The sequence below is a fragment of the Galeopterus variegatus genome, unplaced genomic scaffold (genome assembly GCF_000696425.1).
Source record: "Galeopterus variegatus unplaced genomic scaffold, G_variegatus-3.0.2 Scaffold2273, whole genome shotgun sequence".
NCBI classification, from domain to species: Eukaryota; Metazoa; Chordata; class Mammalia; order Dermoptera; family Cynocephalidae; genus Galeopterus; species Galeopterus variegatus.
This window is the reverse complement of record NW_007728384.1, coordinates 178,549-193,445: the sequence shown is the minus strand read 5'-3', so window position 1 is coordinate 193,445 and position 14,897 is coordinate 178,549. Positions and strand designations below refer to the sequence as shown.

Here is a 14,897-nt window from a genome sequence, read left to right as displayed (position 1 = left end):
GACTCGGGGCGGCCGTGGGGGGCGGTTGTCGGGCCGCTCCGGGAACCCTCGGCCTGGGGGGACGTCCTGCGGGGGGTGGGAGTTAGGGCATCTGGGGGCGCAAGACCCTGGCGGGCCCCGAGGGGCAGGGCGAGGCCGGAGACTGTCGCGTCCTACCGATGGCTGAGGTTTCTCGGTCCCGGCGAGCGGAGATGGAGGGGAGGGATTCAGGAGACTAGTCTGCACGTGAGACCCTGTGAAGTTATTTCCTACGTGGAAAACACCGAGAAGCAGAACTGCCTTGTGTGCGAGTCAAGATTGGAGCCCAGACGTTATAGATAAGAGGCCCGGGTCCGCCGGCTCACTGCCTCTGGGAAAGCAGCTTTTTCCTAAACTCGGATCTGAGTTCGGGATGTGTAGTTTCCTCAGTCCCTAGTAGAATCCTGTGATCGCGGCCAGGTTTACCTGCCACACCTGTACGGTACAGGTGGGAGGCTGCCAACGCCTTAATGTTTCTTGTGTTTGTCTCTCTCTCTCATGGCCTGACTCCAGGATTCAGAAGGAACTGGCAGACATCACTTTAGACCCTCCACCCAACTGCAGGTGAGCTGCCTTTCAGATTTTTTTCTTTGTAAAATTCTTCTAACCTCTATCAAAGTTGTGGGCTGTTGCATTTATTCTTTGCTTAATGCTTGATTTGGTGCTAACATCAAGTAACAGCTGAAATTTATTAACCTGAGTAATGTTTTGATGAGCCTCTGACAAGCTCAGTACCGTGTTGAAGAGACGTAATGAGTTTACTTGGAGTGGACATTGACATATATGAAACCAAACAGTAAAACTAATTTAAAGGTGTACCCTTTAAATTTTTAAAAATCTTCTGACCTGTATCTTGGGCTTTTCAATATTTTATCGTGGATCTTTGATATGTCATTAAGGATAATGTAAAACCTTTTAGAGGATAGGTACATTTTGGTTTAGAAACCTGTTTTGCTACGGTAATCGCTTTTTCAAGCTCTTCTCAGCTAATGGAGCATAGAATTAAACACTGGTTCCTCACACTTATTTCATAGTATATGAATTTTGCGTTGGACTTTTGGCAGAGCAATTCTGGGAATAATTTGTGACTTTGGTAAAAATGTTTTGTTTCAAATACAGATTTAAATTCTTCCCTGGGGGTATTTTTCCTCAATATTGCTTTATTCAGATTGTATATATGTGTATTTCAGTTTTAAAACTACTTGAAACCAGCTTCCGAAGGGTTTCTTGGTCACTTTACTTAGAATAGCCATTTTGTTACTGGCTTGTCAAGGTGGAAGACTTAATGACTTTACTGAGTCAACGGTAAACTGAGGAAGAACTTATTTGTAATGTATATTATAATAAAGCCATTTATTTAAGGGAGGTTCATTGTTCAGTTCTGTAACTCCTATTTAAAAATTAAGTATAACAACGTAATTCTCAGTTCTCAGGATCGGCATTGGAGCGGGATGTGAGATTTCAAAAGTGTTCTAAACTTATAGGTTGGAGTAGAAGTTACCAACAGGAAAGTATTTAGTGGCCATACACAGAATTTAAGATAAGTTATGTGGAAATATTCAGATTGAAAAGCTAAATGAAATATTTCGCTTATTAACAGTGAACTTTCTAAACTATAAGAAGTGGATTAAATGCAGACTTTTGTATTGCCGCTTTGGTTTGTTCTTAATGTTGATCAGGTGTGGGATGCTCTTTGAAATTTTGTCCTATTTTGTAAGGAAAGTCATTCGAGTTTGAAATGTTCCTAAACTACAGTTTGCTACTGAACCACTTACTCATTCTTGAGGATTTCTTTCATGGCTAATAAGAATCTTTTCAGACGGTTGAGAGAGTAGCGCAATGGTAAGGCATAGGCCTATGATGTTTTTCCCTTCTCTTTTAATGGAACGGTTGTGCAGATGGAAGCCCTATAACTTCCATTAGTTGTTTGTGGACTTCATGGTCATTCCCTGGTAGATCTGTTCTGTGTAGTTACTGCTCCTATTTGGTATTGTCTCTTTCCTATGTGTATCTCTTAAGAGTTCAGACAGCTGTAGCTGATCAAATTACAAAGTTTTAAAAGGATTATTTCAAAACTTACAACATTTATTAAAACATGTAATGGCTTTCTTGTGAATAAATGTAATCAAATTTAAAATTGTAAATAATTTGAAGATTTTTGTAGGATTTATCATTTTAAAAATAGGATAAGTACAGTTGAGTTTTATATCATTTTAGTTAAGTTCACGTGTGAGAGCTTTGTGCTACTGAGGCATTTAGAACTTTTCATCTTTGGAACCCTCCTAATTACCCTTTCAAGGTGAAAACTTTGAACATTAAGAAAAATCTCTGATTTTAGAGAAAACACCAGGCATCTTTATTTTGCAAGAGAATGTGTGTTATGTTGTCTTTTAAAAATAGAGACTGTTTTATTTTCAGAAGACATCTTACAGTGGGACCATTTAAGTGATGTCAATTAAAATTTCTGCTTTGGGCTTACTAAGTGTTACTGTCTTAAAACATGGTTGTCCCCACTTGCAACCAGCCTAGTGATGACCACCAAGCCACAGCAAGAAGGGCCCCGGGTTCCTGAGCTGGGATGGGGGGGCGAGGGCTTTTATCACACCTCCCTGCCACCCTGGCAATGCTCCAGCCACCGCTGGAAGCCCCCTGGTCTCCCTGTGGGAATGAGGGGGGTGCCACAGGCCTCAATTCCACCCCTCCTTCCTCCTTCTTCCATCCCATTTCCTTTCCCTTTCCCTTCTCCCCTCTCCACCTCCCTCCCAACTGCTCTACAAAAACATCCTAGAATGTAAAAAATAATATTAATAAAACTACATTTTCTTAAATGTAGTTCATATTATTAAAAAACTCAAAAACAAAAAATGTGGTCGTTAAGGGCTGGCCCGTGGCTCACTTGGGAGAGCGTGGTGCTGGTAACACCAAGTTGAGGGTTAAGATACCCTTACTGGTCATCTTTTAAAAAAAAAAATTTAAAATTAAAAAAAAAAATGGTTGTTCCAATATTCAGCTCATAAATGAGTTTTGTTTTATGTTTTGTGCTGACCTTACTGGTCATCTTTTTAAAAAAAAATTTTTAAATTTAAAAAAAAATGGTTGTTCCAATATTCAGCTCATAAATGAGTTTTGTTTTATGTTTTGTGCTGGCACCGTATGGAATTTAATTATTTAATATTTTAACGTACTTTATTGTTGGAGATGGAAATGGATAATTTCCAGTTAGGGGATACTTTTTGAAGTTGGCTTTCAATTAAAATGTTTGAATTAAATGATATATTAAATGCATGCTTTTTGTGTGTGTGTGTGTGTGTGTGTCCTTTTTGAGACCGGCCGCACCGCGCTCAGCCAGTGAGCACTGTGAGTGCACTGGTCATCCCTATATAGGATCCGAACCCACGGCAGGAGCGCTGCTGCACTCCCAGCGCTGCACTCTCCTGAGTGCGCCATGGGCTCGGCCCTAAATGCATGCTTTTTTAAAGTAAGTTTTTAGTTACCTCTCCCTTAGCATGAGAGCTTCATAGCTTGATTCCCACTTAAATTGTAATTTCATTAACTATAAATTATATTTTATAAGTTATATTTTGAATGAGTTAAATAATTAGTTTTCAATTAATGTATCTTACTGGGTTTTTTTTTTTTTTTCATTTTTGTCTTTTTTCGTGACCGGCAACGGATCGCAACCCTCAGTGTCGCGCCCGTACCGGACCAGGACCGGCAACGGGATCACAACCCTCGGTGTTGCGCCCGCACCTCGCTCAGCCAGTGAGCGGCCGGTCTGTATGTGGGATCCGAACCCTCGGCAGGAGCGCCACCGCACTCCCAAGCGGCGCACTGTAGCAGTGCGCCACCAGGCCGGCCCCATCTTACTGTTTTTTTAATACTACATGCTCCCAAGCTTTATTTTTTCCATCATTTTTTAAATTTATTTTTTATTTGCATATTCACTGTTCTAAATCATACTTATTCTTTATGCCCCTTATCCAGTCACCCTTCCTGTATCTTAATGTTTTTACCCTTTGTAGGACTTTCATTCCTCAATCAGTATTCAGTGTGTAGTTTTAAATTTAAATACATTACTTTATTAAAATATAGCACTCGGCATATAGTAACCTCTCAATAAATGGTTGATTGCAAATCAGTAGAATTCTTCTCTTGGAGGAAGGTGCACTGCTTATGTTCACTAATTTTAGCACTTCACTTGGCAAAAATATTTGGATCTGAAGTTGCTGAACTTCAAAATTTGTGTGAAATGCAATTGCCAAATATGTATGAAAACAAATTCCTAATGTTACATATTGTTGTAGATTTTCTTAAGAACAAAGTGCAGATTATATTCAATGACCAGGTCAAAAGTATTTTAAGTGAATATTTTAAAATCACTTTATATTGCCTTATAAATCAGATTATTATTTTTAGTATCTCAGCAATTTGGTTTCTCTCTCACACACAAAATAGTCTCCCAACTCACTATACACTTGGTTAAGCTTTTTTTCCCTACTGTTTGGTTCTATTTTAGGAAATAATATCATCTTAACTACTGTAATGATTCTCGAAAGCATGCCCTATCCTGGATTGTAAAATTATTCCTTTTAGATAGCTGGTGAACTCTGGGCTACTAGAGTCAGTTTTGCAGGGGTTATTTACAGCCCAGGGCTCAAGCTTTGCATAATTGACTAGTTATACTTATATAACTCTCTTCTAGACAATATGTTTGCACATAATTAATGGCATATTTTGCCCATTGTCCTTTAAACTTCAGATTTTACTTAATGGGTACATTTGTATTACGAATAAACTTATATAGTGACTTGAAACCTAAAAATTCAGATTTTATGGGAGGTGCTATTTTAGGATAAAATGTCTTTGGGAAGTCATTAAACATTTCAAGCATGGGGGAGAAAAATAAAAATTCTTTCATATAACTTTACAACATTTTGACCATTATTTTTCTGTTTCCTGAATATGTAAACCTAAATCATTGCTTTTTATTTTTCTGGGAGGACTGTATTAGGTAATTAGATACAGTTGGGTTTTTTTTTTTTTTTTCCTTTTTTTGTCTTTTTTACTGACCGGTAATGGGATCGCAACCCTCGGTGTTGCGCCCGCACTGCGCTCAGCCAGTGAGCGGGAACCGGTCTCCACATGGAATCCGAACCCTCGGTGGGAGCGCCACCGCGCTCCTAAGCGGCGCACTATCCATTGTGCCACCGGGCCGGCCCGATACAGTTGGTTTTAAAGTTTCACAGCCAAACCATACTTTTTTGAAGATGATTTAAAGGCTAAAGAGAAAAGCATTTTAAAGGCCGGCCCGTGGCTCACTCGGGAGAGTGTGGTGCTGATAGCACCAAGGCCCCGGGTTCGGATCCCATATAGGGATGGCCGGTTTGCTCACTGGGTGAGCGTGGTGCTGACAACACCAAGTCAAGGGTTAAGATCCCCTTACCGGTCATCTTTTCTAAAAAAATAAAGAAAGAAAGAAAGAAAAGAAAAGCATTTTTAAAAAAATTTAGTGCATTTATCCAAGAAGTTAAATTTTCTCAACCACCTTTTTCTCATCTATTAAAAAGGCCTAATATCTGGCTTACCTACCTTATAATGCTGTAAAGTTCAATTGAGATGAGTTTTCTGTATGTGATATATGGTGATATTATTAGAATTGCCCTTTTAGCCTCTTTTTGATAGCTCATCTTTTTTTTTTCTAACATTACTTTTTTATCTCTTGTATTAAATATAGCTTTACGCCATTACACAATAGTAGGAGAATGCATGTTTTTTAAAAATTCAAGTGTAGATGTTTGTGGCGTAAAAAGTGAAAGATCTCCCTCATCACCTCTTCTAATCCTGCTCTTTGCACAGAGATGCTCCAAGTCAGCACTTTGTGTATATCCTTCCAGATAGTTTCTGTGAATTGACATTGTTGTATTTTTCTCCCTTTATAAAACCTCCTAGAATTGGTGGTGATAGTAGTGAGATGTCAGTTTAGAAGTCCCAGGCTGCTAATCTTGGATTATAATGAAAAGAAATCCTTTCCTTGCAACAGTAAAGTCTTATACACCTCTTTCAAGTTTGGGTATAAGAAATGGGTTCAACAGAAGTCATCCTTTACAAAATCCCACATCATCTTATGTGCTGAAAAATATCCTTCCTTTTAAAGTCTTTCATTCACCTCATGCTATTAAATGCATTAAAGATAGAAATGTGACTTAAACATCTGAATGATATTTAGTTTCATTATAATTTTCTTTTTTTTTTTTAAAAAAAAAAGATGACCAGTAAGGGTATCTTAACCCTTGACTTGGTTTTGTCAGCACCACGCTCTCCCAAGTGAACTAACTGGCCATCCCTATATAGGGATCTGAACCCGTGGTCTTGGTGTTATCAGTATCACACTCTCCCAAGTGAGCCACGGGCCGGCCCTTAGTTTCATTATAATTTTCATTCGGATTGTTACCATTGCAGTGTGTGTACTTTTACATGTGTAAAGGCAATTTTAAAAAACAATGAGAACCAGAAGACTAGAGTGTCATCACAATCAAAATAGCACCCAGCCTAGGGTCAGACTCCTGGAAATTAGATCATCACCTGAGACCTGAGTGGGTTGGAAGGAAAGGAAGCTATCCAAGAGTGAATTGCTTTCCAGATGGGTAGGAACTTGTGTGTCTGTTGGGTTTACTAAAAGACTATATATCTGGACTGTAAAACTCTACTACTGTTGTTCCTCAAAAAACTAAATAGAATTACCATATGACCCAGCAGTTCTACTCCTAGGTATGTACCTAAAATAATTGAAAACAGACTCAAACAGATACTTGTATGTCAGTGTTCATAGCAGCATTATTCATATAGCCCCAAAGTGGAAACAACCCAGGTGTCCATTAACAGATGAAAGGATAAGCAAAATGTGGTATATACAGCCAGGAAAAAAGGAATGAGGTTCTGATACATGGCTACAACATGGATGAACCTTGAATATGTTGTACTAAATGAAATAAACTAGACACAAAAGGGCAAACATTGTATAATTCCACTTTATATGAAATACCTAGAATAGGCAAACTCATAGGGATAGAAAGTGAGAAGAGGTTTTCATGGGCTAATGAGAGGGGAGAATAGGGAGTCATTTCTTAATGGGTACAGAGTTTCTGTTTGGTGTGGTGAAAATTTTGGAAATAGTGGTGATGGTTGCACAACATTATGAATGTAATTAGTGCCACTGAGCTGTACACTTAAAAATGGTTAAAGTGGCAAATTTTATGTTCTATATATTTTATCACAAAAAACAAACTATATACCATTGTTAAAATATTATCAGTATTTTGAGAGAAATGCTTATGGCTTGGAAGGCAACACTCAAAAGTTTTTAGGGATTCTTGTTAAGGGTGATGATATTAAATTCCTGTCATAAACCTTCAGTGCCTACTATACACGAAAACTAACTGCCTTTAAGAAGTTCATAATCTAGTAAGGGTGGTAAGAAATGCACATACAGATTTTGAATAGTATTTGGAAATATGGATATTATTGGGAAAATAATAAATACAAATAACATGTTATGAAAGTTGAGAAAAGTGAGAGATTTCTTTGACCTGGGTATGAGGGGTTGTGGCTGGGGCACCTAGTGATCTTGAAGGCTTCATGGAGGAGCTGAGTAGTGGGGTAGGGAAGAGTAGGGGATATCCCTCCCTGGTGGAGGAAACAGTGTAAGCAGACATAGCAGAAGGAAGAAAGAGAGGGCACTGTTGGGCAGTAGTGAGCTACCAACCTTTGGCTGGAGAATAAGAAATAAATGGGAGAATAAATAGTAAGAGATAAAACATATTCTTCATTGTCAGGCTAGAGCTTTGAATTTTGTTTTATAGATACTGGAGAATAATTGAAACCCTTTTGAGCACAGTCTGTAATTCACTTACAGCTGAGTGTCTGGATAGAGGCAAAGTGAGGATTGAATAGAGCTTAGTAGGAACCAGGAGACGGAGATTGCTTCAGGAGTCCAGGTGGAAGGCCAAGAGGGCCTTGGGTACAGGTGGTAGCCATCAAAGTAGAGAGGAGAGATAGGCAGAAGGCAGTAGAATGTAGAGAACTTGGCCACTGATTTAGATATGGAGGACTTAAAAAGGAGTCAGTGGTTCTTTCTGGTGTTGGGGAAGATGATGGTGCTGTTAGCAAAAGTAGGTAAGGCAGGAAGATGAACTGGCTTAAAGGAAGCAGAGAGGAGTAGATCCTCTCCCCAAGGTTAAAACGGTTTAATTATTTGCTTTGTTGATCATATATAATGCTTAGCATGTTGCTGCCACTTTGTAGGCCCTCAGTAAATATTTGCTGTTTGATTATTTGTATATTTGAATTTATTATTAATCAGTCATTGAATTCTCAGACCTGTGCAAGTAGATTAGATTAGACACATGCAGTCGATTATAAACTCCCTAAAAGGCAAGGATAATTGATGTTTGAATTTATTATTAATCAGTCATTGAATTCTCAGACCTGTGCGAGTAGATTAGATTAGACACATGCAGTCGATTATAAACTCCCTAAAAGGCAAGGATAATTGATTTCTGTCTCTGATTCTGACCCTACATGTTTTTTCCAACTTTTTTAGTTTGAACTATTTCAAAGCTATAGAAGAGTCTGAAAGAGTAATACAGCAAGCACCCACCCTTCACCCTGATTCATCAACTATTAAAATTTCACTGTGTTTGCTTTGTCTCTCTCTTATCTCTATATGTTTATTTGGGGGAACCATTTGGAAAGAGGCTGCAGGCATTATGATGCTTCTGTGTGTTTAGGTTTATATGCAGTGAATCTGAGGTGGCGTGGCAGTGGTGCGGGGGCTGGAACTGGCTTTGGGAGCCCGCATTGGATTTAAAAGTTTGAGTGATAGTAAAGTGCATGAAATTGCCAAGGGGAAGAGGAGGATTGAGAATTGTGCTCTGAGTGATATCTACACTTGAAGGACCCGGAGAAAGAAGCAGCAAAGAAGTAGGAGGAGAGCCACAAGGTTGCAGAAGCCGTAGGGAAGGTCAAGGACATTTTCTCTTTGGGTTTTAAAGTGTAAGGATTTGTGAATAAGTATGCTTTATAGACTGAGAGGAAGAAGCAAATAGAGGGGAAAAGAGTGAAAATGCAAGAGAGGGAGATGTAATGTTTTTTAAACACAGTTGTAGAGAAGGTGGTAGAATATGGAACTGAGGCCATTGATAGTGTATGTTTAGAAAGGCAAGTAGCCTGGAATTTTGATAGAATGACAATTGTCTAGAGGATTAGAAGCATTTGTGGTGGTTGAGTAGCACTCCAGTGACTTGTGTAGAACTGAGAAGCAGCAGGATCTGTCTCCACTGTTGTTAGGTTTGTCCTTTCCCAGTAGACTTCAGGTTCCTTGAGAGGAGGTGTTATTATGTCTTTGCATCTATACAGTGTCTAAGAAAGGGTAGATAAACAACACATATTTGTTAAATTAAAACACAAACACGAAAACCTAATTTGGGTCTGATGGTTTAATAGAACATCTTCATTACCCTCTTTAGAAAATAATAGAAAAAGCTGGGGAAATTGCTATCACATTTTACAGCTGTCCATTGCAGGCAGTCTTTCTGAATTGGCCTCCAAGCAGTTTTGACAATTTTGACCTTGCTGGACACGCAAGAGGAGCTCTGGACATGAGTGTGATACAAAAGGTGTGATCTGTGCTGCAGACTAGATTGAGAAGATTTATTAAAGAAAATGTAATACCTGTGATTCGCATGTTTTGGCTTTATAAAGTTACCGTTTGCCAACAAGTGAGCATGGGTATAGGGGTGCTAAATAAATCGGGCTTCCTAGAGACATTCACCAAAATTGTGAAGCTATTCCAGATAGTTGGTTGTGTTAGAGATGCTGGCACCCGCCTGAGACATCTGACACATTCCCTATCACCAGTGAAGTGAAACAGAGTTTCATAATAAGCCCATTCTTATTCAGCCTCTCATGCAGCCATGCTCTAAAATGAAACAAAAGACCTAGTAACTGGTGTCAGAATATGCTTCTAATCCTCTGGGAAACCTTCTACTCCATAGGCTAAAAGCTCATCAAAGCCTCTGCTTGAGAACCATAATGCAGGAACTGCTGTATGCTGATAGGTTTTTTTATTGAAACATGTATGTAAGTGATTATGGATTGCTTTCTAGAGCCCATACTACACTACATAGATGATAAACCTTTGGAAGGCCAAAGTGATGTCCCATCCCAGTTGGGAAGGTCAAAGATTTTCATCTGCAGAATGTAATTTCAAGTTGTCACTGGGTTTTGCTACCCATGGCAGCATACTGTTCACTAACACTTTAACAGAGTAGTTAAAAACTGAATTCTGTCTGCTTTCCAGAGAGCATGCTGACCTGCATGTGACACATAAAGTGAAATGCCAGGCCAGGGTAAAGAAACTTGTATTATGTAGGTCTTACATAGCATTCAAAAGCAGGTTTGTCACAGGTGTCACATCTGACTTGTCTGTAGTAACTTATATCAGTACTGAATTTTAAATAGTAATAATCAGTGGAGAGGTCTCAGTAGGGACCACTAGAAATGATGATCATATATGTACTACCAGGACATTGGACATTTGTATGATAGATGGAAAATTGATGCAGGATGGACCCCTAGTAAATTCTACAGAAAAAGACCTCGAAGCACATCTTCAAACAGCAGTAGAATAGCTAGGGATGATCATATTTGGAGAAAAGTTTTAGATGTGTAGTTCAGAAAGTCAGGATTACGATCAGGAAGTAATGTACAAGAGTGACAGCAGCATGAATAATCAGATTATAGTCATTTAAAATATTAGAGTGTCTGCTGTGTGCTAGGCATTGCTCTGTAGGTGACTAAAACAGACCTGGCCTCTGGCTTGTGAAACTTGAATTTTAGTAGGCAGTACAGACAGCAGCCAAGTAAAAGAATTAGTACAAGTTGTGATAACTAGTAGGAAAGAAATTAACAGAGTTCATTGATAGAGAATAATTGGGGAGGGGATAAGGGTTACCTAGAGAAGGCTTAAAAAGATATTTAGGTGAAGACCTGAAAGACGAGAAGAAAGAAAATAGCCTTGTGAAAAGTATGGGAAGAACGTCCCAGACAGTGGGGAGCATAAACAGAGGCCCTGAGGTGAGGGAAGCCAGGTGATACAGACCATGTAGACCATGGTAGAAAGTTTGCATTACATGTTAAGAACAGTAGGAAGCCATTCAAGGTTTTGAAGCAAGGAAGTGACATCTCAGTAATGATTAATAAGGCTTTTCCCACCCTCCCTGTGGTTTGAAAATAGCTAGGAGAAAGGTTTTATGGAGGAGAGGAGACCAGAAAGGAGGGTATGGCTCTGTTTCAGGTTACCTGGAGCAGATAGCTAGGATTAAGGTGGTGGCAGTGGAGGCAGGGTTAGAACATGACTCGTTGATGGATTGCATATGGGAGATGAGGCAAAGAAATGAGAAAGACTCTTAAGTTTCTGTGGTTTTCACAACTGGATAGATGACCTTGATGTTTTACTAATAGGGGGCAACCTGGATTTGAACCAGGGTAGGTATGTGTTTTGGGATGAGGACAGGGTGGAAATAACTCCTTTTCAGACACATCTGAGATCATTTTCCCAGAGGAAAGTGAATGATAACATGTGGAACCACAAGTGTTTTGGCTACATAGGAATTTTGCTTCACAAATAATTTAAGTTTCTCCTACTGCTACTCACAACCTTTCCTACTCAATGGTAATAAATCTCAGTTTTTAAAAGCAATTTATTGGTATTGACATTATAAAAATTTATTTCTTAGCAGACTTTGCTAGAACACATTTATTCTAAATAAAAAGAGATTGTTGAATTGGTGTACATAAAACAAATGGTTTTTTTTAGGGTCTTTTATTACAAGCACCTAAGAGGATTTTTTAAATAAATATAAAACATAATTTTTCTCTAAACTAGGTAAATATTCCAAAACAAATGTATGTTAAATGATTACAGTAATGCATGTGCAGAGACTGGCAGTAAAGTTAGCAGAATTATATACTGCTTACTAGTATATGAAACTGTTTTGGCCATGGTCCTTTTTCTGAGTAACCTTCTCTATGAAAGTCATCAGAATGCATTGCTTCATTCTTCAGCAAGACTGGTAGGCCCCCAGAAGAAATTTTTTTGTAACTTCATATTCTGAGATGTTCTCACATCCAAACAAACATTGTTAAGTGATATGGTCCAGTCCTAAAATCACATGTTGAGGACACAGTTCTTGTTAGAACTGAAATTTGGAGTTGGTTTCCATTCTGTTATCCCTACTACTGGATTCTATGTAGATATAGGCATTTTTACTGCTACATTTTACTGTAACTATTTACATTTTTATATATTGGGAAGAAATTCCATATTGTAGTACCTGTTAGTTAAAACACACTGTGGAAAAAAGTAAAAAGCTATAAAGAGCCCAAATTTGCTTGTTATGGACATTTTGTAGCTAAGGAGGACTGGATGCTCCCTTCTCTGTCTCTGTGTTCTATTTATTGTAGGTGTATATTGGTAATTTGTGAAGAAAGGCATTCTTTGAAGTGGTGACTTCAGCAGGGAGAAAAGTAATAGTAATTTTATCCATTCTGTCTCCAGGTGACTGGTGCTGTTTCTGTTTTCCTTTTACTTTTTCCAGAGCCACTCTTATAACCTTTCTATAGTTAGTGGTTTGTTATAGTCCAACTTTGCTTTCCAAAGATTTGAACTTCCCAGGCTGATAGTAAGCCCCTCCAACATCAGTCATCTTTCAGTTCTGAAGTTTCTCTGTTATCCTTCATGCCCTGAAGGAGTGCTAGGTTTGAGGATGGTAATATTTACTTGTTGTCATTTGACCTGAAAGTGCATGAAAAGAAAGGCTGTCTTGTTTAGTGGACTTAGTCGAATCTCAGTATACCTAATGACATTACTGCAGGCTTAATTTGCATCTTCCCTTCTGGTTGAAATCTTTCACTCTGGTTGAAATGCAGTTCACTCTTGCATTTCTGGGTTTCTCCCCATTCTGATGTGCTCCCTCCCCTTCCTGCTCCTTTAAGAAAAATTTGTAACTTCATATCCTGAGATGTTCTCACATCCAAACAAACATTGTTAAGTGATATGGTCCAGTCCTAAAATCACATGTTGAGGACACAGTTCTTGTTAGAACTGAAATTTGGAGTTGGTTTCCATTCTGTTATCCCTACTACTGGATTCTATGTAGATATAGGCATTTTTACTGCTACATTTTACTGTAACTATTTACATTTTTATATATTGGGAAGAAATTCCATATTGTAGTACCTGTTAGTTAAAACACACTGTGGAAAAAAGTAAAAAGCTATAAAGAGCCCAAATTTGCTTGTTATGGACATTTTGTAGCTAAGGAGGACTGGATGCTCCCTTCTCTGTCTCTGTGTTCTATTTATTGTAGGTGTATATTGGTAATTTGTGAAGAAAGGCATTCTTTGAAGTGGTGACTTCAGCAGGGAGAAAAGTAATAGTAATTTTATCCATTCTGTCTCCAGGTGACTGGTGCTGTTTCTGTTTTCCTTTTACTTTTTCCAGAGCCACTCTTATAACCTTTCTATAGTTAGTGGTTTGTTATAGTCCAACTTTGCTTTCCAAAGATTTGAACTTCCCAGGCTGATAGTAAGCCCCTCCAACATCANTCCAACTTTGCTTTCCAAAGATTTGAACTTCCCAGGCTGATAGTAAGCCCCTCCAACATCAGTCATCTTTCAGTTCTGAAGTTTCTCTGTTATCCTTCATGCCCTGAAGGAGTGCTAGGTTTGAGGATGGTAATATTTACTTGTTGTCATTTGACCTGAAAGTGCATGAAAAGAAAGGCTGTCTTGTTTAGTGGACTTAGTCGAATCTCAGTATACCTAATGACATTACTGCAGGCTTAATTTGCATCTTCCCTTCTGGTTGAAATCTTTCACTCTGGTTGAAATGCAGTTCACTCTTGCATTTCTGGGTTTCTCCCCATTCTGATGTGCTCCCTCCCCTTCCTGCTCCTTTAAGAAAAAAATGGTTAGCCAGTTGGGTATCATTTTCATGGACATGCTCACTTGAGGCAGAATACAGTTTGTGACACTTGACTTTTTGAGGAGGAGATAAAATTTTGCGTACCCAGACTGTATATGTGAATTGTTATGGGCCTAAACTTTGAAGGTATGATTCATTCCCTAACAGGTGTTTACCAAGCCCAGTAGGATTAGTAATTATATTTCCTGAGTGAGTTTTTAAAATATGTAACACACTGAACACACATCATTTGCATCATAATTGTCTGTACTAATAACAGATTTTTGTTTGTTCCAGTGAAATCTTATTATAGTTTTGCAAGTGTGTGGAGGCCTGGCGTGGTTATCAGTGACTCAGCTGGAGTGGGAAGGGCAGTCTCCTACCTGCCCCACCTGTGTTTCTCTGCCTGTTTCACTGTGACCCAGGCTGAGCAATATAAATCATTGACAACACTGTCAATCCTTTGGGCTTGTGCCTACCCTGGCTGATTCTATTGTGTGGCCCTTTAACTTAACATGTAGCTATAACCAGCACCTTATAGCGCCTTCTCACTGTATTCAGTCATTCATATGTACATTTATTGTATATTTACTGTTGTGCCGGGTACTGAAGATTAGCAGTGAAAAAGACAATGTCCCTGCTCTCCTGGAGCTTTCATTCATATGGAGGGAAGGACAATAAAAGAAACAAATGTACAAAAATAATTTCAGATAACAGAGTTGTGGCATAGCGAGTGACTAAGCAGGTTGGGGCATTGCTGGGTACCACTTTGGGGAGATGTCCCTGAATGATGACAGAGACCTAACCATGACAAGGGCATTTTAGGCTGAAAGGACAGCAAATAGATAGGCGCTGA

The 14,897-nt window shown here is 38.8% G+C and overlaps 1 protein-coding gene across 1 annotated transcript in view; it reads left to right on the top strand.

Annotated features, from left to right (window-relative positions):
- The window catches only part of UBE2E1 (ubiquitin-conjugating enzyme E2E 1), an 80,238-nt gene that overhangs the window by 4,373 nt on the left and 60,968 nt on the right, over positions 1-14,897 (top strand). The window contains exon 2 of the mRNA XM_008581136.1: positions 532-582. Within this exon, the coding sequence (XP_008579358.1) occupies positions 532-582 (51 nt within the window). The remainder of the gene's footprint in view (positions 1-531; positions 583-14,897) is intronic.